The 21,803-nt window shown below is 47.0% G+C and overlaps 1 protein-coding gene and 1 long non-coding RNA gene across 2 annotated transcripts in view; one reads left to right on the top strand and one right to left on the bottom strand.

Moving 5' to 3' along the window:
• The window catches only part of LOC143989311 (uncharacterized), a 69,199-nt gene that overhangs the window by 20,096 nt on the left and 27,300 nt on the right, over positions 1 to 21,803 (bottom strand). The gene's annotated exons all lie outside the window — the stretch shown is intronic.
• Positions 487 to 19,507, top strand: LOC143989973 (protein kinase C delta type-like). The gene is made up of 4 exons (XM_077490218.1): positions 487 to 553; positions 18,297 to 18,625; positions 18,815 to 18,985; positions 19,131 to 19,507. The coding sequence occupies exons 1-4, from the start codon at positions 487 to 489 to the stop codon at positions 19,287 to 19,289; spliced, it is 726 nt and encodes a 241-aa protein (XP_077346344.1). The 3' UTR covers positions 19,290 to 19,507.

Consider the following 21,803-nt stretch of genomic DNA (forward strand, 5'->3'; position numbering starts at 1 on the left):
ATCCGCTGACATCCGACCCCCTCCGATCCGAAAAAGCGTGACGGAGGAAAATCCTATTTTTGCATCTGTCTGCGGATCGGATGAAAACTGACTCTACAGTCCGTCTACATCCAATCCCCCATAGCGGAGAGCGGCACTCTGACAGGTCCGTCCCTGCACAGTGTGCAGGGACCGACCTGTCATCTGCCTGCTCAGCAGGGATTGACGGAGCGATCCCCTGCTGAGCAAAGCAGAGCCCGTACACGGACATGTCTGTGTGAAAGGGCTCATAGGGCAGTACGATTCTGGGAAGATGGGAGCTTTAACAGGTTTGAGTATTAGGACAAGAGCTTCATCCACGGATGACGGTTGTGTAGCAGAGTCGAAGATATGGTTGTACAGAGCTTGTAGTTTGGGGATAAGGACTTCCTGGAATTGGTTATAAAACTCTAGGGGGAGACCGTCGGAATCGGGCATCTTTGAGGGTGCTATGCAGTCTGTGGTAATATGCGCTTCTATTTGGGCAATTTGGGAAAGGGTGAGAGTAGTGAAGTCAATGTCCTGGAGGAACAGGGTCAGTTCTTCTTGTGTGTGACTAGTAGTGGAAGTGTATAGGTCAGTGTAGAACCGCCTGAACTCGTCCGCCACCTGGACTACCACTACCACTCCCCCCTCCCCTATTGTGATTGGTAAAGCTGAACCAAATATAAGCTGAGTACATGCCCAATAAAGTAGGCATTTTCTTTGAACTCACTTTTTGTACCTTGTGTTCATTTGAAGTGCCTCACAGAACCGGGGGAGTGGGGTCTGGGTCTTTCGGTAGTCTGCAGTATTAACCCTTGGCTGGTTTGTCATGTACCTGGAGTACCTTTATAACCCCTTCACATACATTAACCCCTTACTGCACCCACACCATCTCCAACCAGTATCCCCTTACTGCCCAACACTAAGGATGAGCTCCGGCATGTTTTCACAGCCCACGTGCAGCGCAGGAAGTCGGCACAGCTCTGCGCTAATCACAGGCAGGGAGACATTTCCCGATCTCTGCAGCTGCGCATTGAGAAAATGTCTCACTGACTGATTAGCGCAGCGCTGTGCCAACTTCCTGGTGAGCTCTGCACGTGGGGTGCGTGAATACGTCGGAGCTCATCCTTACCCAACACCCCATTTGTATACATTAACACTTTACTGGATGGAGATGGGGAGGGTGCAGTAAGGGGTTAATGTATGCAGATGGGTATTTGGCAGTAAGGGGTTACTGGATGGTGTGGGTGCAGTAAGGCATTAATATTGATGTAGAGAGGTTGGGCTAGGCTCCACCTGAGAGGGAAGGAAGCCTTGTTCCATTTTAAGTGCCAGGAGTCAGCAGGGACATATGGAGATGGAAGAGCCGGTGCCAAGATTGTGCATGCAGGTGACCCGCCGGGTGCAATAGTCAGTCCGCCTCTCTCTTCCCTGACATGCATGTTCTAAGTACGTCATTTACCAGCCTGAGGACTCCCACACACGATCCATGGCACCCAGCTCAAACCCCCACCGGGACCTCTCCAGGCAATATGGGTTTGGGTTCCGGAGTTCAAAGAGTTTTGGGTTAGAATAACTCTCCAAGCCAGTGTCCAGGTCTTGCAGGAGACCAGCAGGCTGTGGGTGCAGGTGTGCACAGCCCTTATAATGAAGGACTTGGACATAGTTCAGGGTCCCCGTTAGGAGACAGGTGTACATGTTGGAGGAGAAATTCCTTGTCCATAAGACTGAAGAGGTGGAGATGGCTAAGCGAGTCTGGAGGACTGGGAGAGTTGAGATCACTAGGTGGATCCAGGAGACAATGGGAATCTGGAGTACTCAGAGCAGAGCGAGCCCAGGGTGTCATGAGAACCCCTACCAAAGCAGCAGGGTTGTGCAAATGAAATGGCTGGGAGGACCAGGAGTGCCAAGAGAGCCAGGAGAGCTGAAAGAGGAACACAGAAACACACAGGTACTCTGTGGCCCGTTCGTTGGGACCTGCCAAAAGAGAAGATTGAAGACCTAAGCAGTGACACTGCTGAAGAGTGAGCCAGGTGGCTTGGCATCATTTTTTCGTTTGGTGTTTTGAAGGTGGAGCCCCCTGTGTGGGCAAATATTCTCCTAATGACTGTTGAGTATGTTTAATAAAAGAGGGCCAATAGCCCTAAACCACAGTATGTACTGGCATGGACTCAAAATTGCTTCTACCACTGAGCTAAAATACCCCCCCCCCCCCCCAATATCACTAAACCCACCCCCATAGGTTTAAAGCTTGTTGCAGGCTTTACATACAATGCAGTCCTGTCCTGCAAGGGACAATGCCAAGGATCCGCCCACATCATAGGAGCACGGGAAAAAAGAGCCACATGGAAAAACATTGGGAGGAGGAACTGTGAGGTTAGTGTGGTGTCATAGGAATCTCTGGATGGATGGACATTGGGAGGAGGAGCTGTGAGGTCAGTGTGATGTCATAGTATTCCCTAACTCTGGTTGAAGGGAAAATTGGAAGAGGAGCTGGGAGGTCAGTGTGATGTCATAGGATTCCCTGACTCTGGTTGGAGGGAAAATGGGAGGAGGAGCTGGGAGGTCAGTGTGATGTCATAGGGTTTTCTGACTCTGATTGGATGGACATTGGGAGGAGGAGCTCTCTGTGAGGTTTCTGCACACACAGAATCATTTCTCCCGGGTGCGTCGCACCTCTCCTAAACAGAAAGGTGAACTTTGTCTTTGGGCTTTGCCAGGACACATCATATTCCTGTGATCTCCGTGTACTCCGGAGATTTTACTGATCACATTTTTAGGATGAATATCTGAGACTGGGATGTGGAAAAAAAAATTTCAGGACATTTACTACAAATGAAAGGTTTCCCTCTTTCTTCCTATTTGAATCTTGTAAAATAAAGACATACATATTCCAATCCTGCCTTAATAATAAGCCCCCCCCCCATCCCCCGCCACTAAATTGTATAATCTCTTAGTAGTGATGGTGAACCTTGGCATCCCAGATGTTTTGGAACTACATCCATCCATTACATTCCCCATGATGCTCCTGCACTCTGCAGTGTAGTGGAGCATCATGGGAAATGTAGTTCCAAAACATCTAGGGTGCCAAGGTTCACCACCACTGGTATAGACTGATGAGGTGGGAAAGGTGACACATCTCCATAATGAAGAGAAAGTTCCAGCCCCATAAGCAGGGAAAGGGACATACTAAAAGGAATGACAGAATGGAATGCCCATAGACTTTAACAGGGAGATGGAATGCCCATAGAGAATAATGGAAAAAAAAAAAAGACTTTTTTTTAAAAAGACCTACTTTTAAATATCAGTGGCCATGTTTAATATTGAGATTAGGTGGGATTAATGTTGTTTTTTATGGCATAACAAAGGTGAATGACAGAATGGAATGCCCATAGAGTATAATGGGAAGTAAAATATAAACGCATTCGCAGGCAAATCTGAGAGACGTATCAATTTATCCTTTTCCCACAGCTGTTCCTCATGTAGAGTAGCAGATTGTAAAATTGAGATTATTTGGGATTACAGCTGTTTCCTATGGAATGACAAATAAATGATAGAAAAGAATGCCCATGGAGCAGGGATATGCAATTAGCGGACCGCCAGCTGTTGCAGAACTACAAGTCCCATGAGGCACTGCAAGACTGACAGCCACAGACACAACACCCAGAGGCAGAAGCATGATGGGACTTGTAATTTTGCAACAGCTGAAGGTCCACCAATTACATATCCCTGCTATAGAGTATAATGGGAAGCAAGACGTCTCCTGGAATCAAATCCATTCAATATATCAGATTAATCTTTAGCATAAATACTCTGCCCATGTTCAGTGACCATGTTTAATATTGAGATGAAGTGGGATTTAGGGGTGCACCAAATGGGTTTTTTGGTGCCGAAACCGATACTGAAAATGAAAAATACACTAGGCCGAAAACCGAAACAGATACCGAAAATGACTGTTTTTAAAAAATATTTTCATACACCAGATGGTCAGAGACTGCGGGACATGGTACAGGAGATGGTCAGAGACTGCGGGACATGGTACAGGAGATGGTCAGAGACTGCGGGACATGGTACAGGAGATGGTCAGAGACTGCGGGACATGGTACAGGAGATGGTCAGAGACTGCGGGACATGGTACAGGAGATGGTCAGAGACTGCGGGACATGGTACAGGAGATGGTCAGAGACTGCGGGACATGGTACAGGAGATCAAAGCAGCCTCACCAGTTCCCCTCAGATGCAGCCTGCCTGATAAAAATACATGCACAGTGTTTTCCATGTATTCCAATGGCTTTAGTTCACACCATGCAGTCAGTTTCCGGTGCGGAAACTGACTGCATGGTGTGAACTAGAGCCATTGGAATACATGGAAAACACTGTGCATGTATTTTGTGAAAAAAAAAAAAAAAAAAAAAAGCACACGGAACTGCATCTGGTGTGAACTGGCCCCAAGCAAGCTACCTGGTTCCGTTCCAACAGACTTCTATTGGGAATGCTCATATCGTTACCTCTACTAGCAATAACTTAACCCTTCCCCATTCTATCACATGGCGATAAAAACCTAGCTGGGTCAAAATCAAGATTATTATTTTTTTTTTATATGGCCAATAAAGGGAGTACAGCCTTTGTCTTGTGACCTGGTTTATATAGCATGGCTACATTCACACAAGTGGCCAGAGGTAGATAGTCTCAGACTTGTACTTTATTTTTTTGGGCCAGTTTGATATATGCAGTAAGCAGCATGTTGCATCAAGTACCAATGTGGTCTCTGTAATCAATTTGATTAGTTCTATTACTTTGTCCTAAAAAGGGATGATTAAGGCACACTGCCACCAAATATGTATTAAGGATCCAATGTAACACATGCATCTCCACTTACCCATGCCTGGATCAGCGCGGTGATCTCCATGTGTCACGGAGCTGTGCATTGAATTTCCCGGGCGGCTGCAGTAACAATGTCCCGCCTCCTGTAATCACCTCACGCTGATTCAATATCCCGCCATTGGATCAGTGTACCATCTGTCACAGGAGGCGGGACATTGTTACCGCAGCCACCCAGGCAATTCAATGCACAGCTCCGTGACACACGGAGATCACCGCTCTGTCGGGAGGGAGGAAAGGAGGAGGGAGGACGGAGGACTGGGGACGAGCCAGGAAAACACCCGTGCAATGGGCGGCACCAGGGGGGCGGATCCCTGCACAGGCCCCGCCCCCATTTTAGGCCCCATTATCGGCAAGATTTTCCTTTCGGCAATTTGCCGAAAACACTATTTTCGGCCGATATGTTTCGGCGGCCGAAATTTCGGTGCATCCCTAGTGGGATTATTATTGTTTTCTATGAATGACAGAAAGGAATGCCCATAGAGCATAATGGGAAGCAAAATATAAACTTTTTTGAAGGCAGATCTGAGAGACATATTGATGTATCCTTTCCCACAGGTGTTTCTCAAGTTTTAGTTTTATGGCATTTTTATTAATATTCTTTTTTTTTTTTTACTAGTAATGGCAGCGATCAGCGATTTTTATTGTGACTGCGACATTATGGCGGACACATTGGACATTTTTGGGAACATTGTCATTTATACAGCAATCAGTGCTATACAAATGCACTGATTCCTGTGTAAATGACACTGGCAGTGAAGGGGTTAACCAGGGGTGGCAGTGTAGGGGTTAAGTGTGTCCAAGGGGCGTGTTACTGTTGGGGGCGTGGCTGTGTGTTAGTGAACACTGATCTCTGCTCCAATCACAGGGAGCAGAGATCAGTGTCACTTGTTGGTAGGCAGAATGGGGAGATGCTGTTTGCTCACGCATCTCCCCGTTCAGTATCCCCATGAGACGATTGCGGGTGTCCCCACGGCAATTGAGTCCACGGGACCCGCGACCGGACTTACGGGGTTCCAGATCGGCGGGCGTGCGCAGCCTGCAGTGCGCGCGTAATGGCACGGTGGCATTTTTAAAGAGACATACCTGTACGCCCATATGCCTGTTCGTGACATTCTGCCAACGTACATCGTCATGCACCGGTTGGGAAGTGGTTAAATGAGGCTGTTGTCTCAGAAGGAATACATGTGCCTTTTAACTAGCTGTATCTTTCAGGTTTCCTGCAAAAAGAGTTGCTATGCATTCTACTCTTTGGCAGGTCTCAAAATTTCAAGTCCTGAGATACTAGCCAGGCCTCAAGGGTTACTCGCCACCAGTTGCCCCACCCAACCCCTACCATGCCGCACCCCTAATTTGAACTTCATAAATGATCTCATGAAATGACACTTAAATGTTTTATGCAGAATTAAGTTATAAAAATTAATATTAACAAAACTATATCCATGCCCACCAATGCAGCCTGCCTGTGTCCACCAATGCAGCCCGTGTCCCCAGCCTACCTGTGCAGGGGAAGAGAGAGGAGAGCCGTCCCCCGCATGATCAAAGCGCCGGTAACATAACAGCTTTCATTTCATTAGCTGTGTGTTCCCCGCCATGCCCCGTCACATACAACCCTTCCCTTGTCCAGGGAACTTTGGAAGACAGATCACTCGTCCCAGGATTGGAAGGGTGATCTGTCTATCAAAGTGCCTGGACAAAGAGGAGGGGCTGTAGGTGACGGCACGCAGCGGGGAACACGCAGCTATTAAAATGAAAGTGGTTAAGTCACCGGCGCTCTGACCATATAGTAGGCGGCTCCAATCTCTCTTCTCCTCTGATCTCTGGGAGAACGGCTCCCATACAACCCGCCTGCAGGTCGTGCTGCCCCCCCCCCCCCCCCCCACATCTGCCAGCCCTCAAAATCCACTCGCAAAATGTGAGCAGGCAAGTGTCATTTTTGAGGGCTGCTCTATGGGCATTTTCTTCTTTAATTCCTTAGAAAACAATTATAATCCAATTACACTCGATTTAAAATCTTGCCACTGAACTTGGATACTATATCTGCTAAGGATTTATTTGGTATGTTGAAAGATTTCGACTCCAGGTCACATCTTGGTTCCCATTCTACTCTATGGGCATTCCTTTCTATCATTTATCTGTCACTCCATAGAAAACAGATGTAATCCCAAATAATCTCAATCTTACAATCTGATACTCTACTTGAGGAACAGCTGTGGGAAAAGGATAAATTCATATGTCTCTCAGATGTGCCTGCAAATGAGTTTATATTTTACTTCCCATTATACTCTATGGGCATTCCACTCTGTCATATGTTTGTCATTCCATAGAAAACAATAATAATCCCGTTTAACGTTAAATTTGGACGTCACTGCTGGAGATAGAGAGAATGTCTGCTAAAGATTGATCTGATATGACCAATGGTTCTGACTCCGGGTCACATCTTGCTCCCCATTATACTCTATGGGCATTCCCCTCTGTCAAATGTATGTCATTCCATAGAAAACAATAATAATCCCACCTAATCTCAATATTAAACATGGCCACTGATATTTAAAAGTAGGTTAGCAAAAAATACCTTTGATATGTCTAAAGACTCTCTCACTAATTGATATATTTTTTTCGATTATTCTCTATGGGCATTCCACTTTGTTCCATTATTCTCTGTGGGAATTCCATCTCCCTGTTAAAGTTTATGGGCATTCCATTCTGTCATTCCTTTTAGTATGTCCCCAGGGAAATGCTCTGGCCCTGAAGGTGTTAATCCAGGTTTCCAAACTATATATGTGTGTATTATCATCTGCTGGAGATAAATGACATCACAGTGACTATGGAGGAAGAGGACGGACATGACGGGGGGGGGGGGTTACTGGGTGTAAATAGAAAATAAGATCTCATTACCTCCTCTACTGCCACTTCCAGCAACGTCTTCTCTCTACTTCCTCCCGACTCGCCTCTCACCCGAAAATTTGTCTGTACCTGACATCACTTCCTGTCTGTATTCCACAGAGACTTCCTGTCCCAGTATAGGTGAGCTCATCACCTTGTGGAGCTCAGAGGAACTGCAGCACTGAGAAACATCTCATAGTGTGAACATGGCCTTGTGCTGTGTGTGTATGTACTGTATATCCTTATAGATGGGTCATCTCCACTCCCACCAAGGGGGATAGAAATAGATTACTGCCTAGTCCAGTCTTTCTCAGCCAGGGATCCTCCAAAAGGTGTCTAGGGGTTCCCACCCATTGCCAACATACACGGACAGCACACAGGGGTGACTAGGTCTTAATGTAATACTTGACTGCACAGAGCACCAAGTTGCCATTATCATTGGGTTAGGAGTGTGCCTTTGGAAACATCCCATACCAGGCTGCAAGGCTGCAGGACCCAGCCCCTCATCTCACACGCCCCAAACACAGCCAGGATGGGCGTTCCATTTGGATTTCCAGATACAGCACTAGGGGAATTGGGTCTCAGGGCCCTCTGCTTAATCAACAGCTACCCCTGAATATCCAGGCTTTTCCCTTGCACAGGATGTTCACACAGGACTGCACAAACTTTTTGAAATTATTCATATCTGCAGTTACATACAGTATTTTCATCTAGCATGGACCAGGGGCTTTCTCCCTAGAGCAGTGGTCATCAACTCCTGTCCTCGGGGCCCACTAACAGGCCAGGTTTGCAAGAGAACTGAAATACATGACAGGTGATATCATTTGCTGCTCAGTGATTGCAGTATTCTAGTCTGCATCTCCCCAAGGTAATACATAAAACCTGGCCTGTTAGTGGGCCCTGTCCTTGATGACCACTGCCCTAGAGGACACACACCCCATGTAGCTAGTGACCCCATTCTTCCCTCCAGCTCAAGCTCCCAAGTTGTTCACACACAGGAGCACGGCCTTACCAGCCTACTTTGTTATATTCAATATGGCGGTTAGCCGTGGCAGTGCCCTGTCTGTTTAAACATGTTGGCATCCAGACGTTTGTGTTATTTTGTTTTATGTTGTCCTTCTTTTGTTATATGTAAGCATGTGATGCATGCATCCTAAAGTGGTTTAGTGTACCGTATTTATCGGCGTATAACACGCACCCCAAGTTTAGGAGGGAATTTAAAAGAAAAAACGTTTAGGAGGGAAGTTTAAGGAAAAAAACAAAACAAAAAACTTACATTTAAATGCCCATCAATGCAGCCTCATCAGTGTCATTTGCAGCCTTCCATTGCAGCCTTGTCAGTTATTTGCAGGCTTGTCAGTTATTTGCAGGCTTGTCAGGTGTCTTTGCTGTTTAAAAATGGCACCGCTGAGATACAGAGCGAATGTCCTGTGTATCTCGGTGCTTTCGGGCATTTGGCGAAAATAGCCAAGAACAGCTGAAAATAGCCGAAAGCGACAGAGAAGGTTAGAAATGGCGGGAGAACGGCGTATAATGCACCCACGATTTCAAGGGGAAAAATGTGTGTTATATTCCAATAAATATGGTATTTACCAATCGGGGAGAGCCAACCCTCAATATACACTGTTTTCATTGAAAACTTTTCCTTTGTAAAAAAAAAAGCGAGGAGAAGAATGCATTTGTTTGATAAGATTCTGATGATTCAACTATATACGACTTGACCTGACCAATGCACTCTGGACAAAGATATAGCTCTGACCACTGCACTATGTAAATAAGGACGTGGCCCCTTTAAGAAAAATCGTCAGTTAAGTGGTCACATGACTGCACTGCGATTTCATTGGCTGAAAAAACAGGTCACATGACTCTGACTATGATGTCATCAGCTGAGTCTGTTAGAGTGAGACGCAGGCAAGGAAGACATCAGAAGCTGTCAGCTAACTGAGCAGTGAGGACGTGCTACTTTAGCGCTCCTGAGATTTAGCGTGCGGTTTTATTGGATTTGATTTTATTCGATTCAATTTCATTGCGATTTCTATTGACACACATTTAAAGCGCGTTTCTTTATTCTTAATAATGAACCGATTTAAATGTAATCAGATTCTTTCTCTGAAAAACACCAAAGAGAAACCCAGCAAAGGAACGGCAATGGTAGGAGGTATTAGTGAGCAGCCTGCAGATACCCCAACCAAAAAGCCCTCCAAGATGAAGACGATGAAGAGGACCCGAGCGTTTGTGCGCGGCTGTTTCATAGCCGTCTTTGGATGTTTCGGTTATTGCTGTAAAGCAAATGGACATCACCGAAATACAGACACCGAGATTGGTTAGTGTTAGGGATAGTGACAGATACAAGATAAAGGAAACCCTCTCATTGGATGCTTTTCTCCCATTAATCACGGGTCACATTCCCATAGCTACACTTTTTTTTTTTTTTTAATCAAGTCCTTTTTTATTACATTTTTTTAGTTACAAATCAACACAAGACATACACACAACCCATACAATCCTAATAAACACACATTTATAAGCAATATTTTTTTAAACAATTTTATTTTCGAAATGTTTTTTTCAAAAAAAAAAATTTTCATACTTTTTTTCCCAAAATTATTTTTTTTTTTTCAAAGATTTTATTTTTCCCAAAATTAGTTTTTTTAATTTTTTTGTATTTTTTCAAAAAAAAAAAAAAATTCCCATTTTTTTTTTTTAAATGTTTTTTTTTCAATTTTTTTTTCATACTTTTTCCCCAAAATTATTTTTTTTTCCCCCAAAAATTTTTTTTTCACATTTCTTTTTTCATAGACTTTTTTTTCCCCCCAAAATTAGAATTTTTTTTCACATTTTTTTTTTCACCGCACATCCCAGCGTCAGGGTCCACGGGCTCGGCGCTCATCCTTCTCCTCCGCTGAACCCTCTCGGCTAGCTGCAGGCATGCTAGCGGCGTAATGTCCGGCCGCCTGCCGGGGTGTAATAGGATACAGACGTACAGGCTGACATTTAGCTACACAGCGCACCGGAACAGCCGCATATTGCTGAGGAGGGAAGAGGAGGGAGAGCGCGGGGTCAGCGGGAAGTTAGGGCTTCCGAGGTATCTCAAGGGCACCTACGTCATGGTGCTCCACCCTCCTCCTCTCTGTCCTCACAGCCGGTGTTCTGCCTAATAGAGTCCGGCCATCGATATGTGTCCGTTCCGTACTGCGCATGCGCAGTACGGAGCAGACGAAGCTTCGGAAAATCTCCGAAGCTGAACGGCGCCTGCGCCGTGAGTGGAGGAGGTAGCCCCACTATCCAAGCGGACATAGGGTTTAGAATTTTAGAGGGCCCCTCGCGGGCGAGCTTCGCTCGCCACGCTTCGGGCTCGGCCTCGCTGCGCTCGGCTCTTTTTTATTCTAACTCTATGTCCACTTGGATAGTGGGGATAGAACCTGGACTCACGGCGCAGGCGCCGTTCGTCCTCGGCAATTTTCGGAATCTGTGCTCCTGTGTACTGCGCATGCGCAGTACGCAGAGGACAGCATCTGATGGAGGACCCTAATTGACAAGACACCGGTCCCAGAGCTGAAGCCGTTACGGTGAACCTGTCAGCAGCATTAACAGTGACTGCCGTCCTCCTCCACACTCGGCGGTGCCGCGCTAAGTGTGTGACACTGACCAGCAACGGACAGAGGAGAACCTGTCAGATTTCAGCTTGATTTTCGGGGTGGGCGGACCCGGCTGGGATGGGCGGGACCCAGCAGCTATCAAACACCAGCTAATGGGATCTGGGCGGGCCGTTACGTGCATGTGGCCCCGCCCCTTTTCTTAAGCAGCCCAACCGTTGGCTGGAGTTTGATAGCTGCTGAGTCCCGCCCACCCGGCCGGGTCCCGCCCACCCCGACCGGGTCCCGCCCATCCCCGAAAATCAAGCTGAAATCTGACAAATCCACCTCTCTTACTTGTCAGTTTCACACCCCAGCCGGTCCCGCCCATTCCGACATTAAAGAGGGATTCCACCTACAAAAAAAAAATATTAAAAGCCAGCAGCTATAAATACTACAGCTGCTGACTTTTAATAAATGGACACTCACCTGTCCCGGGTTCCAGCGATGCCGGCAGCCGATCGATCGCTCGGCTCTCGGCTGCTGCCACCACCATTCTAGGTGAGGGAATCAGGAAGTGAAGCGAATCGGCTTCACTTCCTGGTTCCTTACTGCTCATGCGCGAGTCGCGCAGCGCAATAGGAATTGTCCGCGCTGACAGCGCGGCAGGACAGGAAATGGCGTAGACTCCCACGGGAGTCTATGCCCGGAAGTGGGTGTAAATACCTGTCTTTGACAGGTATCTCCACTCCCCTCCCCCCTGAAAGGTGCCAATTGTTACACCGGACGGGGGGGGGAGGGATCCGATCAGCGGAGGTTCCACTTTAGGGTGGAAGCCCACTTTAAGCTAAATTCTGACAGCTCCTCTGTTACATTTCAGTAACAGAGTACTCCGTGTGAAACCTGCCAGTGCCGAGTGTCACCGCCCATCAGTGCCACCTGCCAGTGCCAACCAGTGTCACCACCAATCATTGCAACCTGCCACCTACCAGTGCCGCCTGCCACCGCCAACCAGTGCCACCTGCCACCGCCAACCAGTGCCACCTGCCACCGCCAACCAGTGCCAGCTAGTGCCACCGCCAACCAGTGCCAGCTAGTGCCACCGCCAACCAGTGCCAGCTAGTGCCACCGCCAACCAGTGCCAGCTAGTGCCACCGCCAACCAGTGCCAGCTAGTGCCACCGCCAACCAGTGCCAGCTAGTGCCACCGCCAACCAGTGCCACATTCCAACACCAACCAGTGCCACATGCCAACACCAACCAGTGCCACATGCCAACACCAACCAGTGCCACATGCCAACACCAACCAGTGCCACATGCCAACACCAACCAGTGCCACCGCCAATCAGTGTCATCTGCCAGTGACTAGTGTCACCGCTAACCAGGGCCACCTGCCACTTCCAAACCAGGGCCACCTGCTAGTGCCAATAGTGCCACCTGCCAGTTCCAAACCAGTGTCACCTGCCAATGCCAACCAGTGTCACCTGCCAATGCCATCTGGCAGTTCCACGTACCTGCCAGTGGCAACCAGTGCTGCCTGCCAGTGCCACTGCCACCACCAATCAGTGCCACCGCCGATCAGTGCCACCTGCCAGTGCCACCGCTTATCAGTGCCAACTAGTGACACCACCAACCAGTGCCACCTGCCAACACCAACCAGTGCCACCGCCAATCAGTGCCATCTGCCAGTGACTAGTGCCACCGCCAACCAGGGCCACCTGCCACTTCCAAACCAGTGCCACCTGCCAACACCAACCAGTGCCACCGCCAATCAGTGCCATCTGCCAGTGACTAGTGCCACCGCCAACCAGGGCCACCTGCCACTTCCAAACCAGTGCCACCTGCCAACACCAACCAGTGCCACCGCCAATCAGTGCCATCTGCCAGTGACTAGTGCCACCGCCAACCAGGGCCACCTGCCACTTCCAAACCAGTGCCAACTGCCAATCATGGCCACCTGCCATCAACAACCAGGGCCACCTGCCAATCAGAGCCACCTGCCACAGCCAGTGCCAATAGTGCCACCTGCCAGTTCCAAACCAGTGTCAGCTGCCAATGCCATCTGGCAGCTCCACGTGCCTGCCAGTGGCAACCAGTTCCATCTGTTGCCAGCCTTACTCTTTCTGATCAGCCCATAACCCTGATGTAACAGCGTTTCAATGGAGTTATTGACTGGGTGCTCCATTGCGAGTTAGGGATAGGGGGTGAAAATGAGTGGCCTTACCCCGGGAGCTGACAATCCTTACCACTGTTAAAAAAAAAAACCAAAAAAAAAAAAAAAACGGCTCCTAACTTTTTTTAACTGGCTCCTAAATTCAAAGCAAATTTGTCAACCCCTGTCTTATTGTACAATCATAATAAACACACATTTATAAGCAATATTGAAAGTGGTTGTAAACCCACAAAAAACAAAGGTGGCAATTGGTTCAGTGCCCATGTGTGGGTGAGGGGTGACATGCCAATAAACGAAGGTGCCAATTGATTCAGTGCCCCCCAATGCCACCCCATGGGCAGTGCAGACAATGCCGCCCCCCCCCCACGGGCAGTGCGGACAATGCCGCCCCCCCATGACCATCCCACATGGGACCTAGATCCCTCCCCCGCTGTCTCTTTGATGGTCTCATTGTGATTGCACCTCTGTAGTCATGTATATCAATCTTTTGTTTTCACCCCAAAAATCCACACCTGCACACTACTGGGAGGTCCATACACACGCAGATGGAAGGTTATAGATCTCTTATTGGGACCGTCTCCCCGGGATTTTGTACTTGATGAAAACCAGAAGATTACTTAGCAGTGCCCCAAAACATGAAATAGTCCCTCCTGTTACCTACTGAATAGACAAAAAATAACAGATTGTCTGAACTGCCTTAGGGCTCATTTAAACATGTGCCCTCTGAACATCAATCCATATTCAGGTCGCTCTTCAGAGGGCATTTCACAGGTGGTAAGAAGGTGTTATATTGCCTCCTCACCACCTGTTTAACCCCCTGACATCCGCGCTATGGGCGAATGACGGGCACAGCGCGGATGTGAATTCCTGGGAGGCCGCCATACGACGTCCCCCTGTGGACGCTCCTTGTGGAAGGCGTCGTGATCACCGAGTCACTGAGACTCAGGTGACCACCGATCCGAGTACGGGGCCAATCCTGACCCCTTATCATGTGATCAGTTATCAGCCAATGACAGCTCATCACATGATGTAAACAAAAGCTCAGTGATCGTTTTTTTTCTCCTCACGCTGACAGGAGAAGAACAAAGCCGATCACTGGCTCATCTTAAAGGGACATCGACCCCGAAAAGGAAGAGGCAATTATGCCTCATTTATAGAGTAACAGTGCCCACCAGTGCCACCTTTCAATGCCCACCAGTGCCACCTATCAATGCCCACCAGTGGTGCTAATCATTGCCACCTAGAAGTGCTGCCTATCAGTGTAACTGATCAGTGCCCATCACTGCCACCTATCGGTGCCCATCACTGCCACCTCATCAGCGTACATCAATGATAGACAAAAATTACCCCTTATAACATTTTTAAAAAATGTTAAAAAATATTTTTAATTCGGTCCTTTAATATTTTTGCAGGTGAGCTGCATTGGTGCAAAAGCAGAATGGTTTTCAAGGCATTTTAAAAATGCTGCATGCACCTTTGTGGCACTGTTGTGAAGGGGGTCTTTTACAAATTTTTTTTTTTTTTTTGTATAGTTTTTTTTTGCATACATCTTGCAGTGTTGAAGAGCAATAATTACATTGTGAGGCCTAAAAAAAAGGTTTGTCCAGGGCCCAAACCATATTAAAGACAGGCCTGGGCTGATGGAGGCTCTGACTGAGAGCCGGTTCACACAGGGGCGACTCAGATCCCACTTCAGGTCGCCCCTAGTCGCCTTAAGTCGCGCTACATGTAAAAATCAATGTACCCGTATATACTCGAGTATAGGCCGACCCGAATATAAGCCGAGGCCCCCAATTTACCCCCAAAAAAACTGGCAAACTTATTGACTCGTGTATAAGCCGAGGGTAAGACATGCCTGTCCATCCCTGTGTGTGTGTCCGTCCATCCCTGTGTGTCCGTCCATCCCTGTGTGTCCGTCCATCCATCCCTGTGTGTGTGTCCATCCATCCATCCATCCCTGTGTGTGTGTGTCTCCATCCATCCATCCATCCCTGTGTGTGTGTGTCTCCATCCATCCATCCCTGTGTGTGTGTGTATCCATCCGTGTGTGTGTGTGTGTGTGTGTGTGTGTGTGTGTGTGTGTGTCCAGCCTACCTGTGTCCCGAGCCTTTGTCCCGAGCCTCCGTCCCGTGCCGAGCCTCCTTGCCTCCGTGCCTCGCCGCCGTGCCTTGCCTCCGTCCCGTCCCGTGCCGTGCCTTGCCTCCGTCCCGTGCCCTCTTCGTTCGTCGGCGCCTCGGCGGCCATTGTAAAATTCAAAAGCTGCGCCGCCGCCTTCGCCTGTGATAGGCGGAACACTGAATTTCCCAGCAGCCTGTGTTCCGCCTATCACGTACATCGTATCATCCTCGTCCGTAGTACGAGGATGATACGATGTCCGTGATAGGCGGAACACAGGCTGCTGGGAAATTCAGTGTTCCGCCTATCACAGGCGAAGGCGGAGCCGGAGGCGCGGCTTTTGAACTATAGAATGGCCGCTGTCTGTCTGCTCGACACGCTGATCGAGCGGGCAGACAGCGATGACTCGAGTATAAGCCGAGGGGGGCACTTTCAGCCTCAAAAAAGAGGCTGAAAATCTCGGCTTATACTCGAGTATATACGGTAAGTGAATGGCGCCGTCTTAATGCACACTACTGAAGTCGCTCCGACTTCAGAAAAGGTTCCTGTACTACTTCAATCCGACTTGTAAGCGACTTGTACCCATTGATTTTAATGGAGGTCGCCTCCAAGTCGGATCTCCGTCTATATGGAGGTGACTCTCACAGAATTATCAGCTCTAAAGAGGGAACTCCACGCCAAATTTATAAAAAAAAATTGGTGTTGGTTCCCCCTCTGAGAGCATATGGATTTTAAGGGGAACATCCTACGCCGAAAAAATGGTGTGAGGGTCCCCCCAAATACATACCAGACCCTTATCCGAGCACGCTACCCGTCCGGCCAGGAAAGGGGGGTGGGGACGAGCGAGCGCCCCCCCCCCCCTCCTGAGCCATACCAGGCCGCGTGCCCTCAACATGGGGGGGTGCCTTGGGGAGAGCATTGGCAGGGTATTGCAGAGTATTGCTAGAGTATTGGGGTATTGCTAGAGTATTAGGGTATTGCATGACATGACGCCAGTTTGTTTACAAGTGATCGCTCCGTCGGAGCGATCAGTGTAAACAGCCTGGGTGTAGAAAGATGGGCGCCGCTTCGGAGCTAGGCCAAAGCCGCGGCCTTTCCTAAGGCCGAGACCGCGGAGCGCTCGGCGGATCGCGGCATGTGCCGATCCGAGCGGGTTGACCCGTTCAGATCACGGATTGGTGACGATTCGTTGCACTCCTACTGGGAACCTTGCTATATACACACATATTGGAATCACTGCTATATATACACACACACACACATATACATATATATATATATATATATTTATTGTTTGGGGGTATTAAGCGATTTTCTAACAAAAAATACTGATTTAAACCTGTAAACAAAAAGTACCAGAAAAAGCCTGGTCAGCAAGTGGTTAATGATTGACCGGGCAGTGATCCCTGTATGAGTATTGATCTAGTCCTCCTCGTCCAATCACCATTATAATTACTATTTAAAATATCATGAGTGCAAAAAAAATCTCTTTATATCAATTGCACATCATTTCACCAATATGAACTACTTTAACCACTTCACCCCCGGACCATTTTGCTGGCCAAAGACCAGACCACTTTTTGCGATTCGGCACTTCGTCGCTTTAACTGACAATTGCGCGGTTGTGCGACGTGGCTCCCAAACAAAATTGATGTCCTTTTGTTCCCACAAATAGAGCTTTCTTTTGGTGGTATTTCATCACCCCTGTGGTTTTTATTTTTTGCGCTATAAACAAAAATAGAGCCACAATTTTGAAAAAAAAAAAAAAACGCATTATTTTTACTTTTTGTTATAATAAATATCCCCCAAAAGTATATAAAAAAAACATTTTTTTCCCTCAGTTTAGGCCGATACGTATTCTTCTACATATTTTTGGTAAAAATAATCGCAATAAGCGATTATTGATTGGTTTGCGCAAAAGTTATAGCGTTTACAAAATAGGGGATAGTTTTATGGCATTTTTATTTTATAGCCCCTGACCCCCTGCACCATGTCCATACAGCCCCTGACTCCATGCACCATGTCCATACAGCCCCTGGCCCCCTGCACCATGCCCATACAGCCCCTGGCCCCCTGCACCATGTCCATACAGCCCCTGACCCCCTGCACCATGCCCATACAGCCCCTGACCCCCTGCACCATGTCCATACAGCCCCTGACCCCCTGCACCATGTCCATACAGCCCCTGACCCCCCTGCAACATGTCCATACAGCCCCTGACCCCCCTGCAACATGTCCATACAGCCCCTGACCCCCTGCACCATGTCCATACAGCCCCTGACCCCCTGTACCATGTCCATACAGCCCCTGACCCCCCTATACCATGCCCACACACAACCTCTGACCCCCCTGCACCATGTCCACACAACCCCTGACTAAAGGTCAGGTTCACCGTTAGGACTAGTGTGAGGGTTTAGCATTTGGGTCCTGTATTTGATTGGCTTATGGGTCAAATCGAATGTTAGAATACTTTAACCGTAACTTAAAATCCAAAACCTGAGAACTGGTTCCAAAGTCCAAAAGCCACCATGTTACCCATGTATCTGAAGAATTTCTAACCAGAAGCATGTTTTATATAGTAACACAAATTAGGTAGACAATTTACATTACACAGATCTAATTCTCTAACAGAAGTCTAAAATGTGAATTTTCTGTCTCTTTCTAGGAGAAAATGATGAAGTCAAGAAGCCACTGGATCCACCTATCAGTGGCAACAAGCCATCTTCATTGGCCGAAGAGACCAGCTGCAAGAAGCCACTGGATCCACCCATCAGTGGCAATGAGCCATCTTCGTTGGCCGAAGAGACCAGCTGCAAGAAGCCACTGGATCCACCCATCAGTGGCAAGAAGTTATCTTTGCAGGCCGAAGGCACCAGATGCAGTAGTTCATTGGCTCTCCCCCTACCAGCCCCATCCACCAGCCCAGGGTCAGACCCTTTATCCTTGGCCAGCTTTACATTTCATTGTAAGCTGGGACAGGGAGGTTTTGGAATGGTAAGTTATTAGGCTGATTTTCCTATAGTTTGACCATGCAGTAGTCTACCATGTGGATTTTCTTGCAAAATGTAGCCATTCCTGTATGTACCTTGTTATGTACAGTATATGTCTATTAGCTGATCAAGACCAATCCCCAACCTGCACCATTATTGTACCGTATTAACCATGTATCTTTTTTTTCTTCAGGTTCTATTAGCGTCTCATGCAGCCTATGACCATCCGCTCGCTGTCAAGTTGGTGAGAAAGAGCCGTGTGCTTGTAGAGGAAGGATTTGAGGTCCTGGTAGAGCGCGAGGTACTAGAGCAGACCAGGCACAATGTCTTTTGCACCCACATGTTTGGTGCCTTTCAGACAAATGTAAGTAATCTTCCCCATTCTCACCAAATGCAAAGAATGTTATATGGGGCTTGACCACACTGCACTGTCTGCCTCTACAAGTTACCCCACCAAACCCTTGATGACTATTGTTTAACCCTTGTCTTTATCCCTTATTTTCACACAGAAATACCTGGTCTTTGTGATGGAGTACCTGAGCGGAGGAGACCTAGAACAACTCATACTAAAATCAGCCCCAATTTCTACAACTGCCATCCGGATCCTTGCTGCAGAGATGATCTGTGGACTGCGATACCTGCACAGCAAGGGCATCATACACAGGTAAGTATTGTAATAATAGGATTAACCATGGAGTAAAGTGAAGGGTGACATCACCGAAATTGCTACTTTTAATTATGGATAAAATGGTAAAATCAACCCCTGGCTTCTGATTCATAGGTGACATAATGACAGCATTTTCTATACCTGTCTCTTATAAAATCTACAGAAGTCTTAGTTCTCTTGTCCTATTTTTAATGAAAGATCCATGAGAATCCAGCTGGGCAAGTCAGACTTCCCCATAAACATTGTGGGATAGAAGAATCTGTGATCCACCCATTACTAAAATTATGTGTGTGCTTTTTTTGAATCTTGTACCCTCAGGCAGTGGTCTTCAAACTGTGGCCCACTGGGCCAAATGCTTACCTTGCTGGCCTTTGGGGCACTGTTTCTTCCACTGATATGAAACCCTATTCTTCCCAATAACACTATATTCAATTTCTGTAAGGAAGGCGCCAACCCATAAATGCTTTACATACAACTTCTGCCCCTTTAAGTGTGAATCACACAACATACGTTTATCGATGTAAAAGTCTGGTGCTGCTATATTTATATTACACAAACCTGAATATTTCCCAATATTCCAAAAAATAAATATTCGACACTTAATCCCACAATTGATTATGGAAAACAAATACCAATATGAATTATGTGAATATCAATAGTACATTCATACTTTTCTATTTAAAATAAAATGTGCACAAAAAATCTTGCAAAATATTGTGCGTGAAATTTTCAAATCACATAATTATTATTATTATATAGTGCCAACAGTTTATGCAGTGCTTTACAATGTAGAGGGGGGGACAGCACAATTACAGTACAATACAGAAGGGACAGGAGGTCCCTGCTCGTAGAGCTTACATTCTAAAGGGAGGGGCTGGTGGTACAAAGGTAATAATGGACGATGGACAAATAAACTCAAAGGGCCCCTAAAATGTATGGATTTTTGCGAATTTATAAGGCGTCTTAGTTATCCACCAATGAAATAGGGGCAGCGGGTACTTAAGTCTCCCGGGAAAATTGTGGCAACCAGAATTCCTGATGATGCATCTAAAGGCGAAATGCATAGAGATCAGGTTGCTGTCCAATACTGTGGATAACCACTGACGTCATATCCAGGTACTGGTGAAACGCACACTCACCGGTACCATTGGCAAAGAAGACGAGCATGTTAAACTTTCTTTCAAGCACAGTGGATGGACACATGTACTGTAGCGTTGAAACTTCACTGCAAAGTGGATTTAAATAAAACATTTTAGATTTTTTGATGTTGATCACAGCACTATTTTTTTCCCCCTTTTTTTTGTTTTTCATGGATTTCTGTGGCATTAATACAAATTATGTGATTTGAAAATTTCACGCACAATATTTTGCGAGATTTTTTTCTGCACATTTTCTTTTAAATAACAAAGTATAAATGCACTATTGATATTCACAGCATTCATATTGGTATTTGTTTGTATAATCAATTGTGGGATTAAGTGTACAATGATTTTATTTTTTTTGGAATATTGGATAGTAGTCACATTTGTGTACTGTATTTATCAGCGTATAACACTCGCCAACGTATAACACGCACCCCAAGTTTAGGAGGGAATTTTAAGAAAAAAAAAACTTTTAGGAGGGAAGTTTAAGGAAAAATAAATACATTTAAATGCCCATCAATGCAGCCTTATCAGTGACCATCTGCAGCCTTGTCCATCATTGCAGCCTTGCCCAGTGTCCATCTGCAGCCTTGCCCAGTCTTTTGCAGGATTGCCCCGATTTAAATTTGGCACCGATCTCCTCTGACTGAGCGGAGAGGAGTGAGTGGAGCCGAGATACACAAAGCCGAGTGTACTTCGGCTAGACTGGGCTCTGCTCACAGTCCCACCCATCTCCACTGATTGCGAGAGGAGAGGAGCGAGCGCCGCTGACATACAGAAAGCCGAGTGCACTTTGGTTAGACTTGGCTCTGCTCACAGTCAGGGGCAGGACTGCAAGAGGAGCCGAGTCTAGCCAAAGTACACTCCCCGGCTTTCTGTATGTCAGCGGCGTTCACTCCTCTTGCAATCAGTGGAGGTGGGCCGGACTGTAAGAAGAGCCGAGTAAAGCTGAGTGTACTTCGGCTTTGTGGATCTTGGATCCGCTCGCTCCTTTCCTCACACTCAGCGGGTGATCAGCGTATAGCACTCACCCACAATATTCCCATGATTTTAAGGGGAAAAAAGTGCGTGTTATACGCCGAAAAATATAGGTAATATAAATATAATAGCGCCAGATTTTACCATCTATAAACTATTCTTCCCAATGACACCAACAATGAGGCACCATTCCTCACTGACCCATGGGCACTATGTCATTTTTTTACTCCCACCGACCAACAAGTCTAAGTCATTGTCTATTCCCACCTGGCCCCCCTAAAGTCTGAAGGACAGTAAGCTGGCCCTTTTTTTAGAAAGTTTGTAGACCCCTGCCCTAGGATCAAAGTCTTCCAATACTTGTGTTATTGTGTGATATATACTAACTCTTTCTTCGC

Source organism: Lithobates pipiens, unplaced genomic scaffold (assembly GCF_037356315.1).
Source record: "Lithobates pipiens isolate NorthernLeopardFrog02 unplaced genomic scaffold, aLitPip1_a1.2 Scaffold_18, whole genome shotgun sequence".
NCBI classification, from domain to species: Eukaryota; Metazoa; Chordata; class Amphibia; order Anura; family Ranidae; genus Lithobates; species Lithobates pipiens.